Raw genomic sequence first — 19096 nt, 5'->3', positions numbered from 1 at the left:
TATGGTCAAATGTGTTCCGACTTCCAATAAGTATTTTTTTTTTTTTTACAAACCCAGCTATTAAATTGTGATTGCTTCCGTTACCAAGCCCTAGAAGACTTCCTAAGTAAAATTCAAGCCTTTAAACAATATTCCATACTCCTGAGAGAGCTAAGGCCAGTAAACACAGCAAGTACTTAATAATTACTCGTGTACTTCTATACAAACACTGTCTAGCCAGGAATGTTTTAATAGACGGTCTTCAGAAACTAAAAAAACTGGAAAGCCAAAAAGTACACTGTTCTGACTTCAGGCATTGCTCCAGGACCCTTGGGGGATTTTTTCTTTTTTCATGGCAATAGCCTAAATCACCACCAGCTGCCCTCGCGTGATGACCAAAAAATACCTCACCACAACCCACTCAGCCTCATCAACTGAGCTAATCAGGTGCTGTTAGCAGGACTTCTATTCTCATTAAACTCCAATTCTGAGCTTTCAACAGTCTGGACAAACTGCCCTTCACTATCTGCTCAATTCCTTATTCATCACTATCCCATTTTCCTCGGGTTCAAACCAAGGTAACAAAAGAAACCCGTAATTTGGACCTGCCTGGCCACAGGATTTTAACAGCAAAGCCCAATGGGAAGCAATTTCCCTCCAGAAGCGACGTCCAAACACTGCGAGACGGAAGACGCTAGAGCCGCCTACGAACATGCGCAGTAACAGACTCGACGTCCACAATCCCAGAATTCTCTGATCGATTATTTCCGGTTTCTCTAGCTCAGCCGTAAGTGCTGTTTCTCTTTGTCGCGCAGCGGTGTCCGGTGCCTGCAGAAGGGGGTTTGTTTTTTTTCCTGTTCGTTGACGTTTTTGCTGTTCACTCTTTGGAATCACTGAAGTTTCGGGAGTCACCGCCGCTGCCGTCAACATGTCGGTCCCAAGCGCACTCATGAAACAACCGCCCATTCAGTCTACGGCTGGGGCCGTCCCAGTTCGCAATGAGAAAGGTACCGTGCTGAGCCTTTTTCCAGTCGGATCTTACCTCTTCTTTCGCCAACATACTCCACACCTACCCCAGCGGACCACCCCAACCCTCCGACCCTTAAGACCCTGCCCCCTAATTTCTTCGACTTTTCCCATCAAACTCGCACCCGATCGCGTTGCCTGAAGGGGGGGGAAACAAAACCCACTTCCATCGCATCTTGTTCCTATTGCCCGTCTCTGCCCTCGCAGCAAGCATCCCTCTTCCCTTGGTCTCCACCGATAAATTAGACTAATATACATAGTGAATGCCTGCTTTTGCAGGGCATTGTGCGGGGTACAGTCCCTCTTTTGTTATCCATAGCGGTCTGTTTATGCTGCTTTTATAACTCTTATCATTAGTTTATGTGTCTGTCTCCCTCTACTGCATCGTAAGTTCATAACGTCCTTGAGACAGGAGCCGTCTTATTAAACTTCTTATCGCTTTTTTTTTTTAAGATTTTATTTATTTACCTGATAAAGAAAGAGACAGCGAGAGAGGGAACACAAGGAGCAGAAGTGGGAGAGGGAGAAGCAGGCTTCCCGCCCAGCAGGGAGCCCCCTGCGGGCCTCTATCCCAGAACCCTGGGATCATGACCCGAGCCGAAGGCAGACGCTTAGTGACTGAGCCACCCAGGCGCCCCCGTTTTATTGCTTTCATCCAACGCTGTGACTGTATTAAGTTGAATACACACTTGTGTAAGGTAGTGCCTTTAACCTTAAGGAACTCATACTGTAGTAGATGTGAGACATGCAAAAATAGGCACATTTTAAGCAGTGTGCGATTCCTGTCACATAGGTGATATAAACCAATGTGGAAGGATAGACAAGGAATAATCTCTTCAGATTGAGGTAATCAAGGAAAGCTTCTTGAAGAAAGTGGCATATAAATTGATCCTTAAAGGATGAGTAGGATTCCAGTGCAGATAGAAGAAGGAACACTGCCTGTTTGAGGGGTTAGACTAAAGAGTCCCTTTATTCAGGAAAGATTTTGGAAAATAATGAGTTCTTTTTTTTTTAATATACTGTACCTATTCTTGTGCAACTTGCCTTTTTTCTTAAATTCAAGGTGGCTTTTGAGAAGTACCCTTTGATACATATAGAGCTAATTCATTTTAACTACTTATAAATTCCATTGTGTAATTAAACCAGTTTATTCACTACTAAGGAACAGTTAATTGTTGTGTTGTTTTTCTCTATTATAAACAGTACTGTAGTTGTCCTTTTTTTTTTTAATCTTTATGCCCAACGTGGTCTCAAACACATGACCCCGAGATCGAGTCATATGCTCCACCAACTGAGCCAGCCAGGCACCCCCTGTAGTTGTCATTCTTAAATGTCTCTTCAGTGCACTGTGTAAGAATTTCTCTAGGGTAGACTCCTCAAAGTTCATCAACCTAACTAGCTATTTCCACTTGCTCTCCACAATGGGTTGTGAGAGCATTAAGGGTTTGTATTTTCCCATATATTCATCTGCACACTTGGTTGTATCAGATTTTTAAATTTTGCCCAATCTAATTATGAAATATCTTATTTTAATTTGCATTTCCCTGATTACTAGTGAGACTAAGCATTTTCATGCATTTATCAGCTCTCTAGGTTTTCTGTTCTCTGAATTACCTGTTTTGGTCATTTACCCATTTTCTTTTTCATCCCAAATCTGTCCTTTTTCCTGTTTTGTTTTGTTTTTTTGGCTTGTCTTTTCACTTTAATTGTGGAGTTTCCCGTTTCATAGGCATTTTTAATTTTAGTGTTATCAGATTTATCAATTTTATCTTTTATAGCTTGTGTTGTTTTGTATACTTTGTAAGAAATCCTTGCCTATACTAAGATCATAGATATTCAGATTATAATTATTTTCTATCATCTAAGTGTTTGTATATACTAAATAGGATTAAATACACAATTGTGCAAGACACATCTAATTTAAGGAGCTTATAATCCAGTAGGAATGTAAGTGTTTAAGATGTGTTTTCCACACATGGGTCTTTAATCCATCTGGAATTTTGTGTGTGTGTGGCGTCAGAGATCTAATTTTACTGTTTACCTTATGGTTAACCAGTTGTCCCTACTGTTCCATTGTTTGACTAGCCCATCCATTCTCCACTGCTTTTTTTTTTTTAAGATTTTATTTATTTATTTTTATTTTATTTAAGATTTTATTTATTCATTTGACAGGGGATGGGGCACAAGCAGGGGGAGCAGCAGGCAGAGGGAGAGGGAGAAGCAGGCTCCCCGCTGAGCAGGGCAGAGCTCCGTCCCAGGACCCTGGGATCATGACCTGAGCCGAAGGCAGACACTTAACCAACCCAGACGTCCCAAGACTTTTTTTTTTTTTGAGATTTTATTTTTTTTATTTTTTTTAATATTTATTTATTTATTAGAGAGAGAGCAGAGAGCATAAGCAGGGAAGAGGGGGGAGAGGGAGAAGCAGACTCCCTGCTGAGCATCAGGGAGTCCGATGCAGGGCTCAATCCCAGGACCCTGGGATTATGACTTAAACCAAAGGCAGATGCTTAACTGACTGAGCCACCCACGTGCCCCAAGATTTTTATTTATTTATTTGAGCAAGAGGGAGAGGAAAAAGCAGACTCCCTGCTGAGCAGGGAGCCTGACACTGGATCCCAGGACCCTGAGATCATGACCTGAGCTGAAGGAGACTCTGAATCGACTGAGCGCCCAGGTGCCCTGAGACTTTATTTTTTTAGATCAGTTTTAGATTCACATTTCCCATATACCCTTTGCCCCCGCACATGCATAGTCTCCTCCATTATCCTCCCCCACCAGAGTGATACATTTGTTGCAATTGATGAAACTACATTAACACATCATAATCACCCGAAGTTTACATTAAGGTTCACTCTTGGCATGTGTATTCTATGGGTTTAGACAAATGTATAATGACATATATCCATTATTATGGTATCACACAGTATTTTCATTGCACTGAGACTCCTCTGTGCCCTGCCTATTCATCCCTCCCCCAACCCAACCCTTGGCAACCACTGATCTTTTTACTATCTCCATAGTTTTGCCTTTTCCAAAATGTCATGTATTTGGCATCATACAGTGTATAACTTTTTCATATTGGCTTCTTTCACTTAATAATATGTATGTAAATTTTCTCTGTGTCTTATTATGGCTTGATAGCTCATTTCTGATTGGCACTGAATAATACTCCATCGTCTAGACATACCATAGTTAGTTCATTCACCTAGCGGGGGACATCTTGGTTCCTTCCAAGTTTTGGCAGTTATGAACAAAGCTGAAATAAATATCAGTGTGCAAGTTTTTGTGTGGACCTTAGTTTTCAACACTGTTAGGTAAATACGAAGGAATGCAACTGCTGGATCATATGGTAAGAGTATGATTAGTTTTATAAGAAACCACCAAACTGTCTTCCAAAGTGGCTGTGCCATTTTGCATTCCCACCAGTAACAAATGAGAGTTCTTGTTAGTCCACATTCTCGCCAGCATTTGGTGTTGTCAGAGCTCTGTAGTTTGGTTATTCTAATACATGTGCAGTGGTATCTCATTTTATTTTGCATTTCCCTGACAACATATGATTTGAAGCAAATATGCTTATTTGCCATCTGTGTATCTTCTTTGGTGAGGTGTGTTAAATTCTTCAGCCTCCCCTTGTTCTTCAGAATTGTCTTGGTTCTTTTTGGCCTCTTAATCTTCCATGTGATTTTAGAATCAGCCTGGGGACAACTATTAATGGAACTGCATTAAAATTATAGGTCGTGCATTTATTGATTAACTTGGGCAGTTGCCATCTTCTCATACTTGAATATGATATATTTCTCCATTCATTTAGATCTTTTGTATCTTCCAATATAATTATATATTTTTCCTCTGAAAAGCCTTGTACATCATTTGTTGAATTTATTCCTTGGTATCTTGTAGATTAGTTACTATTGTAAATAGTATTTTTAAACTTTATTTTCTAATTTATGTAGCTAATGTACAGGTACACTTATTTTTTTTTTAAAGATTTTATTTATTTATTTATTTGACAGAGAGACACAGCAAGAGAGGGAACACAAGCAGGGGGAGTGGGAGAGGGAGAAGCAGGCTTCCCACGGAGCACGGAGCCCGATGCGGGGCTCAATCCCAGGACCCTGGGATCATGACCCGAGCCAAAGGCAGACACTTAAGGATTGAGCCACCCAGGAGCCCCCTGCTTTTTTTTAAACGGGTACACTTTTTATCCAGCATTTATTTAGTATTCTAAATAAATAGCTTGCCTGTTTGTTTTCTTGTATTTTCTACATAGATAATCGTAGTCTGCAAATTATGACAGTTTCTTCTTCCTTTTTAGTCCTTACCTTTTATCTCTTTTTTTCTTTTTTTTTTTTAAGATTTTATTTATTTGAGAGAGAGAAAACAAGCGAGGTGGATGGGGAAAGGGAGAAGGAGAAGCAGACTCCCTGCTGAGCAGGGAGCATGACTTGGGGCTGGATCCCAGGACCCTGAGATCATGACCTGAGCTGAAGGCAGACGCTTAACCGACTTAGTCACCCAGGCACCCCTTTCTCCTTTTTCTTATTGTCCTAATTAGAACCATAATAAAATGTTGACTAGAAGGTGTGATAGGGACAACATAAAGATGCCCACTGGTTTTTAAAGGAATGCTTCTAATATTTTATCATTAAGCATAATGATTATTGTATCTGTTGTTAAGATTATGTGACTTTAAATATATAAACTTTAGGGACGCCTGGGTGGCTCAGTCCTTAAGCATCTGCCTTCGGCTCAGGTCATGATCCCAGGGTCCTGGGATCGAGCCCCACATCGGGCTCTCTGCTCAGCGGGAAGCCTGCTTCTCCCTCTCGCTGTCTCTCTCTCTGTCAAATAAATAAATAAAATATTTAAAAATATATATATATATATATAAACTTTAAATAGTATATTACGTTTGACCCCATTAATTTTCTAAGCTTAAGCTGTTCTTGTGGTCCCAAGCTAAATCCTTTGAAGTCATGATGGCTTAGAATTTTTTTGTTAGCTTTTACATTGCTGGAATAAATTTGCTATTATATTATTTAGTACTTTTTTTTTTTTTTGAGAGAGAGAGAGAATGAGTCAGAGAGCACATGAGAGGGGGGAGGGTCTGAGGGAGAAGCAGACTCCCTGCCGAGCAGGGAGCCCGATGCGGGACGCGATCCAGGGACTCCAGGATCATGACCTGAGCCGAAGGCAGTCGCTTAACCAACTGAGCCACCCAGGCGCCCTTTAGTCCTTTTTAATGTATATTTATGAAGAGAAATTCACGTAAAGTTTTCCTTTGAACTGTCCAGTTTGGTTATCAAAATTATATCCATCTTATAAAATGTTTTGGTCAGTTTTCACTTTATTCGCAGGAATTGTCACTATTTGTAAAAGAGATGTTATCTTGGGGCGCCTGTGTGGCTCAGTCGGTTAAGCAGTTAAGCATCTTTCTTCAGCTCAGGTCATGATCCCAGGGTCCTCACCAGGGAGCCTACTTCTCCCTCTGCCTCTGCCCCTCTCTCTCTCTCTCACTTGCTCTCTCTCTCAAATAAATAAAATCTTTAAAAAAAGAGGGGCACCTGGGTGGCTCAGTGGGCTAAGCATCTGCCTTTGGCTCAGGTCATGATCCCAGGGTCCTGGGAGGGAGCCCCATGTCGGGCTCCCTGCTCAGTGGGGAGCCTGCTTCTCCCTCACCCTCTGCCCCCCAACTTGTTCTTGCTCTCTCTAGTGCTCTCTGTCAAATAAATAAATAAAATCTTTAAAAAAAGAGAGAGACGTTATCTTGCAGGTTTGATAGCACATATGCTAAAAGAAAAGGTAGAAATAGGTAAGATTAGAATCTTGAGTTATATGGTGATATAAAGGCTGCCATGGAAAATTCCAGGTGAACTAAAAAAGGGATTGAGCAACATTTTAGTTTTCTGTTCCCACTTAAGTCACCCTTATGTGCTGGACACTGTTACAAATAATTCCCTTAAGGATATAATTGAGGTGGAATAGCATGAATTTGTGAGGGATGTAATCGTCTGCCTGTCTGGGGGGAATTTTTTCTATTGTTTCACCACCTGTCTTTTTCCACTTCATTGTATTCAAGCTCACCTTCTTTATCATTAGTGTTGGTAGTCACAAGAATGTTTTCCCATGACTTGGGAAAACACCATTAGATGAATAGATGGTTGGATAGCGGCTCTCTTCTTCTCCTGCTTGAACTCTTGCTTACCAGGAATATAGGGCTCTACCTGCAAAGGCAGAGGTTGAAAGACATTGGGAAAGAAGCTACTGAAACATAATAAGTTATCTTTATCACCCAGGTGAGATTTCGATGGAGAAAGTGAAGGTAAAACGTTATGTGTCGGGAAAGAGGCCAGACTATGCCCCTATGGAGTCCTCAGATGAGGAGGATGAAGAATTTCAGTTCATCAAGAAAGCCAAAGAACAAGAAGCAGAGCCTGAGGAACAGGAGGAGGATTCATCCAGTGACCCTCGACTGCGGCGTTTGCAGAACCGTATTAGTGAAGATGTGGAAGAGAGGTAATGACTAGGGTTATGTTTCCCTGGACCTAAACCCCCACAGGTTAGTTAATAACAACAATAATAGCTAATATTTGCACAGTACTCACTATGTGCCAGTCTCTGTTCCAAGTATTTACTAATTCTCGTAATCCACCCAATAATCTTATGAGGTATGTATTATTATCCCAGTTTACAAATGAGGAAACTGAGGCACCAAGGGATCAGGAAAATAACATGACCAAAGGTATACAACCAGCAAGTGGCAGCCAGTAAACAGCAGGTTACCTCTGGTCCAAAGACCCTAACTAACTCACTAAGGGAGAAGAAAACACAAACCATTGGTTGGTTTGTTGTGGGGGGGGGGTCTTAAAATTTGAGAAATTGATTTAATTCACTCACTTATCCTAAAGGCTAATGAGGGGAAATGACACCAATGAAGTAGGAAAAAAGGCCTGATGAATGAATGGTCTCAGGTAGGAAAGGGAGCCTCCCAATGAAGGATTTCGTATGTTGTGTGTTGACTGAGACATTACCTTACAAAGTAGACCAGAGATCCCAAACTTTAACAGTTCATATTGTCCCAGGAATTTTCTCAGGGAGCCCCTAGGCCTATACAGTTCTGTTTATTAAGTAGTTAGATCCAAATAATTCAATAAATAGTCATGTCTTAACATTTAAAGCCATCTGAAAAATATAATATGCATAAAAGAAAAAACATTTTTATTTCATTCTTACATAACCATAATTACTTATTAGTGGGATTTATGTGCCTCTTGGACACTGACTACTTCTCAAACCTTAGAATCAGATTGGCACTGTCACTCATTTCCTGTTCCATATTGATCTGCATGCAGTACTTGCTTTTTATACAGCCACCAAAAATCCAATTTCACAAAGATACAATGTCACTGTGCACCCATGTTTATTGCGGTGCCTCATGATGCCTCAGCTTACATTTAACGTTTTAGGTCCAACTTGACTGTTTGCCCTGACACTTTGAATTATTTTCTTTTGTCTGCACCTCAGTTTCCCCCTCTCAAGACTTCAGTATTAATAAAAGCAAACATAACCTCCAGGTGCTCTACAACTAAGGAAATGTGGCTGATGCTCTTTCATTTTTGTGATATTGGTGTTACACTTGAAGATGCTGTTTTTCAGATTGGCTCGACATCGGAAAATAGTGGAACCTGAAGTGGTAGGAGAAAGTGACTCAGAAGTGGAAGGAGATGCGTGGCGCATGGAACGAGAAGATAGCAGTGAAGAAGAAGAGGAAGAAATTGATGATGAGGTATAAAAAAGGAAAATGGGAAGTTCTTTCTAGGCCCAAGAAAAAGTTGGGGCCTGTTCTCCTTTGTCGAGGTCCCAAAGGCAACAAGCTTGCTGCTTTTGGCAGAACTCTGATCCAGGGTTCCCTATTTGTTGGAGATAGAATTGAAAATAAAATGATGTAAGTTGTATTTACTCATATCAGAATTTGTTAAACGTGATGAGGGGAAATAAAAAGCTTCCTTAGAGCACAGGTCACTGGGCTGACTGACTTGGACATGTGACTTGATAGGAAATAGAGCGGCGCCGTGGCATGATGCGTCAGCGAGCACAGGAGAGAAAAAATGAAGAGATGGAAGTCATGGAGGTGGAAGATGAGGGACGTTCTGGGGAAGAGTCAGAGTCAGAATCTGAGTATGAAGAATACACAGACAGTGAAGATGAGATGGAGCCTCGCCTTAAACCTGTCTTCATTCGAAAGTAAGTATCTCACAAAACAGGCCTGAATCCACATAGTTACTACTTTCCTGGTCTGAGGATAGAAGCCTCTTTTCTATCTCATGCTCTTCTGAAATGTCAGCACTGAGTGAAAGTCTTCTGCCCAATTCCCTACCTGTGCAGAATATTTGCTGAGGAATATCATGGTGTTAACAGAGAGCCTGAGTTTGTTTTCACATCTCCCTTTCCAGTTAAAGAGCACATCTGCCCACGGACCTATAAAGCACAAAATTAAACTTGAAGAGTGAATTCCTGATCCTTTCCAGTTAAAGAGCACATCTGCCCACGGACCTATAAAGCACAAAATTAAACTTGAAGAGTGAATTCCTAATCCTTTCCTAAGGGCGAGAAATCCTACTACTTACAGTCCAGCAGGTTCTTGCTATTCAGGCAGTTCTCACAGATGGATGGAGTTTTAATGCTTTGAATACCTGGGGTGACTCCCAATTTTGGCTCTTTGCAAAAAAAAAAGAGTCAGCAATTGTTGGGCTTTGTCTGATTTGGATGGGACTTGAGTTAGAGGACAAAGAGGTCCACTCTGAGGGCTTTGGGCAATTAACAGGACTTCTGTGCTGCAGGAAGGACCGAGTAACAGTTCAAGAACGTGAGGCTGAAGCATTGAAACAGAAGGAGCTGGAGCAGGAAGCAAAACGCATGGCTGAAGAGAGGCGCAAGTATACACTCAAGGTACTGGGAGTGGCTGTGAGGATTGCATGCAAGGAGGAGTGTACTTAGGTTTGTCTGAGGAAAATAAGGAAATCCAACAGGTGAATTGTTCTCCTTACCCAGATTGTAGAAGAGGAGACCAAGAAAGAGCTGGAGGAGAACAAGCGATCCCTGGCTGCACTGGATGCTCTCAATACTGATGATGAAAATGATGAGGAAGAATATGAGGCATGGAAAGTTCGGGAGCTAAAGAGAATCAAGAGGGACAGAGAAGATCGAGAAGCGTGAGTAATAAGATGGACCTAGAGTTTAATGTCAGTAATGGGATGGGTTCCTAGTGGGGTAGGAGTGAGGTTCAACACCAACTGTGAGTTCCATTCCAGATTTCTTTATGGTTCCTGCAGCTGAGTGAGTTTTCCGTAATTGGAATGTGGCTTATTACAATGAAATCAGGGAAAAGAACCACTTTGTCAGTGTTTCTTGTGATAGAGTGCCAGCTGATACTCCCTGTAGTTTTCTAGTAGACACGCAGACATTATTCACTGTTATCAGTTATCTGTTCTTGCATAAAAACCCAGTTCAAAATTTGGTGACTTGAAACAACTGATTATTCCTCACAGTGTTCGAGTTCGCTAAGCAGTTCCTCTGCTGGTTTTACCTAGGCTCTCTCATGCAGTTGCATCCAGCTAGAGGATTGGCTGGGCTAGAGTGTCCAAAATGGGTTCATTCACATGTCCAGTAGTTAATGCTAGACTGCCTTACTTCTTCAGTGGGCTAGACTGGATTTCTTACCTAACAGTCTCATGGCAGTATTCCAAGAGGGCAAAAGTGGAAACTGGCAAGGTCTTTTAAGGCTCACATGTCATTTCTGCAAAGGGGCATGCATACTCTGGGGGGGAGAATTTGTGGCCTTTAAATAATCTGCCACAGTCACTATTGTTAGAGCAGAATAATTTCTGAGCTGCATCACCCATTCTTGAAAATTACTAGCAGTGAGAGGGTAATCCCAGATTACAAAGGGAAACCATCAGTAGAAAACTGTGTCCTCAGCCTGCATTTTCTAAGATTTTTATACTGGGTTTCAAGGAGTCCATGTACCCTTTAAACTTATATACAAAATTACATATATTTGTATTTTTCTGGAGAAAGGGGATCTTTGGCCCCCCTCCCCCAAAAAGGGTTAGTCCCTGCAATCTAATTAATGTTGGTAACCCTTGGTTTGAGACATGTAAATACATATACAATTACTTTTAAAAATACCAATAAAATCTTAACATGGTTATGTTAAATTCTGATATTTTTTAAAGCCAAGTAGGCTTTTTAAGGAAGGGGAATTACTAATATTGCAAAATCAAGCAGTAATAGTATGTCTGAACCTTATAAAGGCTAGAATAAACTTCTGGAAGTTTACAATAATGAAGACCACCTCACCTTTTTTATTTGTTGGGCTCCTGATCTTAATTCCTAACAGGCAGTAGCTAGAATTAAAGAAAGTGAATAATGCTTGAAAGGAGGTGAGACTGCATTGTGTTCAGATAATTTGAGTCTCTGAAGCTGGAATGATACTAATAAATAATTTTGTTCTCTGCACAGGCTTGAGAAGGAGAAGGCAGAAATTGAACGAATGCGAAACCTGACTGAGGAAGAGAGGCGAGCTGAGCTTCGGGCAAATGGCAAAGTCATTACCAACAAAGCTGTTAAGGGCAAATATAAGTTCTTACAGAAGTATTATCACCGGGGTGCCTTCTTCATGGTAAGTGAAAAGGGAATGAGCTGTAGAAGTAACTCAGAACTTTTGAGTTCTTTTCTCCCCCCAAGAATAAACTGTCCTAGGATGTTACTTCTACTTGCCAATGATCAGTTTTCTCATTTGCTTTTTGCCTCTGAAGATATAAACCCAATAGGAAAAAGCACTGGCAACAGGATTTTACCAGTAGCAGCAACTGTTCTCTCTTTTGGCCCCAGCTATCGGGAGGAAATGGTGTAACAGAAGAACTAAGGAACTAAAAATAGACAGTGAACTGTATAGATAGATAAGATTATTTAAATCCCCAAAATTAATTAGATGTTACTATTCATAGCAGAGTAAGAAGTTTTGCTTATGCAAATATTTGGGAGGCAGAAATTTAATTCACTTCATTCTGAGCTGACAGAAAGTGACTAAGCCTAACTAACCAATAAAAATGGTTTATTTTCTAACCATTATGTGTAATACCATCAAAATTTTGTTCTTCATATAAAGACCAAGGTCAAAATAACAATCTGTTAACCCTGTATAAAGTGATGAGGACTTCTTCCAAATTATTTAGATGATACCAGTGATAATTTGTTAATGGAGAGATGTCAGGAAAGGGAAGCAAAGAATTGATTGCATTTATTACTGTAATAGCATGTGGTTTGTTAAATTACTACCTGATGCTATCCAAGTTTGAATCAAAAAGTAGACTCATTTTTTTCAAATGCTATATCAAACCCTAAAAATCCCTACTGCAGCTAGATTCCTGCCTTTCATTATAGATACCAGTAAAATCTAAACTTCAGTGAAGGGTTCCTTATTCCCCTCCAAAATCAGTTTCAGTCTACTCAGCCAGAAATGTTTGCTTAATATATAGTGTCCTAGCTCATGCAGTTTTCTAGATTGGAGTCATTGGAGATTATGAATTATTTCTTTACTGCTTTAAGGTCATTAAGTATCATTGCTTATACATTTGAGCAGCTTTAATAAGCTTCTGAGAGAAGCAGTGCATTGCTGGCTAAGATACATAAGGAAAGGTTTATGTAAAAGTCTTTTGGTGCACATACTCAGTGAACTCTCCTCATCTGGATAAGGAGAGTGAAGATAAAATATCTTCTGAGATTAAATGAGGGACTCAGCCTCTAACAAGGAGAAAAGTAGATCTCACAAAAACTGTCTTACCTTTAAAGCCTTTCTGTAGCTGAAGAGAATACTCCAAAAGTGTATTTGGTTGAAGGACTCAGCTGTTCCACAAAGCTTTCCTTAATCAAAATGGTACTGTTTTAATTCCTTTACCACATGTATAATTTGTATCATAACATTATAGTTTTACTAATATGTTGATTTGTAACTTCTCTATAATTTTTTTATATATAGTTTATTAAGTAAATAACCTTTTGAGCATTTACTGTGTAGAGGGCACTCCTGGTTTTTGTTTTGAGGGGGGTGGTTTAAAGATTTATTTATTTATTTATTTTAGAGAGAGAAAGCATGAGCAGGAGGGGCAGAGGGAGAGGGAGAAAGAGCCGCAAAGCAGACTCCGCACTGAGTGCATAGCCCGATATGGGGCTCAGTCTCACAACCCTGAGATCATGACCTGAGCCGAAACCCAGAGTCAGACACCTAACTAACTGCGACCCAGGCACCCATTTTTTGTTTTAAGTAGGCTCCATGCAGAGCCCAATGTAGGGCTTCAACTCACAACCCTGACATTAAGAGTTGCATGGTCTAGGGGCACCTGGGTGGCTTAGTCGGTTGAGTGTCCAACTCTTGATTTCAGCTCAGGTCATGATCGAGTGAGATCGAGTCCCATGTTGGGCTCTCCTCTGGATGTGGAGCCTGCTTGGGATTCTCTCTCTCCCTCTCCCTCTTCCTCTGCTCTTCCCTACTCCCTGCCTCTCTGTCTCCCTCTCTTAAAAAAAAAAAAAAAAAGTTGCATGGTCTACCAGCTGAGCCAACCAGGAGCCCCAAGAACACTACTGTTTGACACTGCTACAGGATATAAAATTATTGCCCTCAGATGGCTTACAACCTAAAAATGGGGTTAAGGCAAACATATACTATACTATGACATAAAGACGAATGAAAATACTGTGGGATTTCTGAAGAGGGAGATGTTTTACTTTGTAGGAGATGGAGAGGGATAACACGAAGGAGGGCACATTTAAGATGTGTAGACTTGGGCGCCTGGGTGGCTCAGTTGGTTAAGCAACTGCCTCCGGCTCAGGTCATGATCCTGGAGTCCCAGGATCGAGTCCCACATCGGACTTCTTGCTCGGCGGGGAGTCTGCTTCTCCCTCTGACCCTCCTCCCTCTCATGTTCTCTGTCTCTCATTCTCTCTCTCTCAAATAAATAAATAAAATCTTAAAAAAAAAAAAAAAAAGATGTGTAGACTTGCTGACTTCAGTAGTAGACATTCCATGTGAAGGGACTAGGAGTGGAGGCAAAAAGCATCATCTGTAAAGGGAGTTGGCAAGGAGAGGTAGATTACAGCTATATGTTATTTGGCCTTGACTACTATAGAGGAGTTGTGCTTATTTAACAAAACAGAATCACTGGAAGTTTTTGAGCAAGGCAAAGGTATGAGGGTGTGTTTTAGAAACATTAGCCTAGTGGCACTGTGTAAGGTTGATTCTAGGGAAAAACTATAATAACCCAGGGAATTAGAATTTTATAAGTGGAAACTCATTATGCACAAAGTTTACATAAATTTTGAACCTGACTAATTGAGAAAATGTTGGTTCTATTAACAGAAGAAGTTAAATCAGGAAGAGCCTGGTTTGAAAAGGTTAGGGAAATGATTTTCACTTTAGGTATGAGTCTGAAGTCCCAACAGAATATCCAAGCTAAGCTATATAATGGGCAGTAGAAAATTCAAAATGAGATTTCAGAGGCTTCTACAGAGTTGAAGTCATATGACTGAATGAACATATTGAGTACAGAGAGAATACAGCCAACCTTCAGGAAACATCCACATTTAGGAAGAAAAAAGACAATACAAAGAGAGAAAGGAGTATCATCTCAACTACATGTAAGCTCATGAACAGGTTCAGTACCCTCATTCTTTGTATCCCTTGTCGTAGAGGTTAATAAATTAGTGGTTTGAATATATAGGCAATAAAAATCACAAGATTGATAATACTTTTTTTTTACAGGATGAGGATGAAGAAGTATACAAGAGAGATTTCAGTGCACCTACCCTGGAGGATCATTTCAACAAAACCATTCTTCCCAAAGTCATGCAGGTATGGGGTACCTTAAGAACATGAGAGAGAAAAGTTATGTATTGAGGACTTGATGTTTGGTGGTATAACTCATAATCTATCCTTCCTTGATCAGGTCAAGAACTTCGGGCGCTCTGGTCGCACCAAGTACACCCACCTTGTGGATCAGGACACCACCTCTTTTGACTCAGCATGGGGCCAAGAGAGTGCCCAGAACACAAAGTTCTTTAAACAAAAGGCAGCTGGGGTACGAGATGTATTTGAACGGCCATCTGCCAAGAAGCGAAAAACTACTTAAGAGTTCAACTACTTCCAGCTGGTGAGACACAAGGGACTGTCTCAGCATCTGGTCCTTGATTTGCTTTTACCATTATTTACATGGCCCCTGTATCCAGCCTATTGGACCTACTGCCATACTTGTGACACTGGGCAATCCAGTCTTTGAAGGTGCTTTGTGAGGTTTGGACTCATGCTGAGAAACCCACAGAAAAGCACTATCCAGGTAGGATCAGAGGCTCCCCACTTAAAACCATTTCTGCAAAATCTTACGTTTCATCACTGGTCTGCTTCCCAGATTCACTTGGGACTATTCCAGGTTTCTTTTTCCAGCCTCTTAGCTTGGGTTATAAACAAGGGCATGTAAGTGGACAATGCTACCTTACAGTAAATCTCAGCTCACAGATATCTGTTTTGCATTTTTGGTTGGAGTCAGCTTTTCTATGTGAACTTATTTTTTGATCCATTTATGTGTGTGTCAAGAAATAAAAGAATCATACACCAAGGGCGCCTGGGTGGCTCAGTTAGTTAAGCGTCCGACTCTTGGTTTCAGCTCAGGTCATGATCTCGTGGTCGTGGGATCAAGCCCCACATTGAGCTCCGTGCTCAGCTCAGAGTCGGCTTCAGATTCTTTCTCCCTCTGCGCCTGCGCCCTGCTCTCTCTCATAAATAAATAATCTTTTAAAAAAAGAATCCTACACCAAGAGGTTTCTTTTGATACTGGAAATAAAATGGGCAGGCTGACAAGAATCTTCCTATGAAATAAAAGACCACAGAGAATTGTTGGGCAAAGAGTGTTTCACATTCTGATCATCACCTTTGATCTCAGAAATTAAGATGCTGGACAGGCTATATTCTAAGTGGCACCCAGATTTACTCCATGAGCAGATATATGTATGGTTTTCTTTGCTCTCTAAAATACAGCTGTATTTAGAACAAAAGTTGACTTATGAAATAGGGAAGTCAAGTACTTACCAGTACCCTCCACACTCAGCTTGTATATGAGGGTATAGTGTTTTCCAAGTTGCAATGTAATGATATCAAGCTAGAGTTAAATTCAGTGGTTTTCCACTTAATATTTATTACATAACCACCATGCACATGGCAGAGCACTAGGAGTCCTAGGGGTTATAAGGAATGACATTTAATCAGTGGGAAGGATATTTCTCAATTACATAAAAAAATGAGAGGGTCAAGGTCTTTTCACCATCTTTTAAATGCCCCACTGGAAGAAGCATTCACAAATCTTTCATGTCCTAAAATAAGACTATGAATACAAATTACTAGGAGGTAATAACACATTAATCTGAGTATAAGTCACTTATGTGTGTGCCAGACGGATACAATCTAAGATTTTCCTAGAGCCAAAATGAGAATAAGATACTGAAATTCTTTTAAGAATATGTTTATAGCTGCTATTTGAGTGTCCACTCTGAGGCAGGCAGTAGTCCAAGCTTTTCACATTCACCAACTCTTTTAAGTTCTTAAAACAACCTGTCAGGTATGTATCATTTTACAGTTGGGGAAACAGAAGCTCAGCAAGGATGACTTGGCCAAAGGTTGATCAACTTTTAAAGTAAAACTGTCTTCTCTCCAGGATGGGAAATGGAATGTAAGGCACAGCGTTGTGGCGGTTCAGAATTCAATTAAATCAACTTCATAAATCAAACCCTTTCATAGATTAATTCTGCAAAAGACCTAACCTTTGATATCTTTTATTGTATTTACCATGTTTCCAATTCGGTACCTAAATTCTAACTCTAAGGGGCTTATGAATAAGGTGCCTGGGTCGCTCAGTCGGTTAAGCACCCAGCTCTTGATTTTGGCTCAGGTCATGATCTCAGGATCATGAGATCGAGCCCCGTGTCAGGATCCATGCTGGCTGTGGAGCCTGCTTGGGATTCTCTCTCTCCCTCTGCCCCCCAACACCCACCCCCACCATGCGCTCTCTTAAAAAAAACATTTTAAAAAAGTGGCTTATGAACAAGATTGGTGGTATATAAACCACCCTAGAGACCCATGCCATGGGCTTCAGCAACTTCGCTGAAATTCCAAATGTACCCTGAATACCACTGAAAGCTAGTCAGATGAATGAGCCTGGCCTGCCACCTGGCATCTGCATGTGAACATGAGGTCATGAGGTACCATTCTGCACTGATCCTTCACATGATTTCATTAAGGCCGGAGGCGGGGGAAGTTGCTTAAATTCAGTTATACTTCAACATGTAAATTTCCCACAATAAAATACAGTATAATATACAAAACACTCGATCCAAGATGATAGAACTGCAAAAAAAAAAAAAAAAAAGGCTACATCTTTATTGAAATAAAATAATCCAGTGAGTGGGTCTGAGAAAGCACAAATCAGTTGGTTAGGGCAATAAGAGCCTCTACCACGTTGCCCATGTGTTCCCTCAAGCTCCGTTCTGCTGCTGCTCTTGAGATCTCCATCTCTGTCATCTGCAGGAAAAGGATCGATGATGTTACCTAAGTTTCTTCTGGGGCATTAAAATGCCACCAAGACTTGTTGACTCTACTTGTTTCAGTAAACAACCCCAATTAAGCAATGTAACCTCTGCCCATACACTGGTTAGGCATTACTACTCACTATCAGCTCCAGATCTTCCTTCTTAATGGTGACTTTGGCCAGTTCCTTCTCCCTGCAAATATTCATGTACATTAGTCCTCATTCTCTACCTCCACCATTAACTCTCAGAAAGATCATTTCCAGCTCTCCCTTACAAATAAATGACTCCTGACAAACACTGTTGAGTGAAAATACAAAATGACTCTCACCGCCTCACCTAACATCCCCATCCCCTCCCCTCGAGTCTTTACAGCAGGCAGCAGGTGCTGTCAGGCCTTTCCTTCCACCAACAACAAAGGGTTGTAAACCTTATATATGCAGAAATCGGTGACAGAGTTGAAGAACGGTACAAGGTAAAGGCTTAACGATGGCTTTTATTTTCGTAAGGGGAAGAGAGGAACTGGTAGGGCTGGCTGTGCGTACAGACTTACCGCTCCTGTTTGGCTTTCTGCTCCCGGGACCGTCTGTCTCCAATCACGGACATGGCCTATGAGAAAAATAGATCTCCTTACCGCTCTGCCACCCACAATTCCCAATAATCTAAAAAGCAAGTAAGAAGTGGGTCGGCGGGGGGGAGGGGGGGAACAGCCTATTCATGATGAGTGTATCAGGAACCAAGGCCTAGGTTTAACTTAATTCTGTGCACCTGAGGGCCACTTTAAATACAATCTCCATAAAGCTCCCTTTCGCAAGCGGCGGGCTCCAGTGACGGTTTCCCTCTTTCCTCCTCCCGCCAACGGGAAGGGGAGCCCGTCCTGGAGCACGGATTCCAGTTACAACCTGAGAGGCCCCTCCGCTCTCAGCCCGCCCAGACACGCTCACGGCCAACCTCACCGTCTCCAGATTGGAACTCTGGATCTCCTTCTCCTCTGCGTAGTCGGTGACTCTCTCCAGGTCCGCCGCACCGCTGTCATGCTTCCGTGGCTTCTCGGGAGGCCGCTCCGGGCCGCTGGTCTCAGTCTCCAACTCCAGCTCCACATCCCCCTCGGTAGCCATATCGATCCCACCATGCCGCTGCACAGGCCCCGCCCCACCTCATGAAGACTTCCGGTAACTGCCCCGAAACTTCCGCCCGGAGAGGATGAGGCGGAGCTGGCCTCGGGCCACACCTTCACTAATGTCCTGGGTTCTAGAAACTTCAGCCAGTAAAGTTGGTCGCCTCTCAGACTTCCTTTGGGGGGGTTCGTGTTGTTTTATGCAAGGCCCTCTCCCATACCTAGCCGGTCACCACTCCAGACCTTCCCAACCGACATCCTTACCTTCTGTTCACCTAGATTCTACCCACTCCATCCCATCCGCCCCCCCCCCCCCCCCCCCCCCCCCCCCCCCCCCCCCCC

At 41.7% G+C, this 19096-nt stretch overlaps 2 protein-coding genes across 2 annotated transcripts; one reads left to right on the top strand and one right to left on the bottom strand.

Moving 5' to 3' along the window:
• Nucleotides 1–745: 745 nt before the first annotated feature.
• On the top strand, nt 746–15722 carry MFAP1 (microfibril associated protein 1). The gene is made up of 9 exons (XM_021695359.1): nt 746–986; nt 7305–7524; nt 8665–8794; nt 9065–9252; nt 9849–9957; nt 10060–10220; nt 11530–11689; nt 14828–14917; nt 15012–15722. Exons 1-9 carry the CDS (start codon nt 908–910, stop codon nt 15192–15194), a joined length of 1320 nt encoding a protein of 439 aa, XP_021551034.1. The 5' UTR covers nt 746–907; the 3' UTR covers nt 15195–15722.
• Nucleotides 15723–17471: 1749 nt separating this feature from the next.
• On the bottom strand, nt 17472–19046 carry HYPK (huntingtin interacting protein K). The gene is made up of 4 exons (XM_021695361.2): nt 18594–19046; nt 18191–18246; nt 17781–17832; nt 17472–17632 (listed from the first exon to the last, which is right to left on the bottom strand). The coding sequence occupies exons 1-4, from the start codon at nt 18753–18755 to the stop codon at nt 17537–17539; spliced, it is 366 nt and encodes a 121-aa protein (XP_021551036.1). The 5' UTR covers nt 18756–19046; the 3' UTR covers nt 17472–17536.
• Between the last annotated feature and the right edge of the window lie 50 nt (nt 19047–19096).

The sequence above is a fragment of the Neomonachus schauinslandi genome, chromosome 9 (assembly GCF_002201575.2).
Source record: "Neomonachus schauinslandi chromosome 9, ASM220157v2, whole genome shotgun sequence".
In the NCBI taxonomy this organism is placed as follows: Eukaryota; Metazoa; Chordata; class Mammalia; order Carnivora; family Phocidae; genus Neomonachus; species Neomonachus schauinslandi.
Note: the sequence above shows the minus strand (reverse complement) of the source record. Positions and strands in the feature narration are given on the sequence as shown.

Excerpts from the sequence above, each read along its gene's own strand:
- MFAP1 (XM_021695359.1), top strand. The coding sequence starts at position 908 with ATGTCGGTCCCAAGCGCACTCATGAAACAACCGCCCATTCAGTCTACG. Across the intron at positions 9,958-10,059 it reads GGCGCAAGTATACACTCAAG|ATTGTAGAAGAGGAGACCAA; the intron begins GTACTGGGAGTG and ends CTCCTTACCCAG. Across the intron at positions 11,690-14,827 it reads ACCGGGGTGCCTTCTTCATG|GATGAGGATGAAGAAGTATA; the intron begins GTAAGTGAAAAG and ends TTTTTTTTACAG.
- HYPK (XM_021695361.2), bottom strand. The coding sequence starts at position 18,755 with ATGGCTACCGAGGGGGATGTGGAGCTGGAGTTGGAGACTGAGACCAGC. Across the intron at positions 18,247-18,593 it reads AGAGTTCCAATCTGGAGACG|GCCATGTCCGTGATTGGAGA; the intron begins GTGAGGTTGGCC and ends TTTTTCTCATAG. Across the intron at positions 17,833-18,190 it reads CAGAAAGCCAAACAGGAGCG|GGAGAAGGAACTGGCCAAAG; the intron begins GTAAGTCTGTAC and ends GAATATTTGCAG.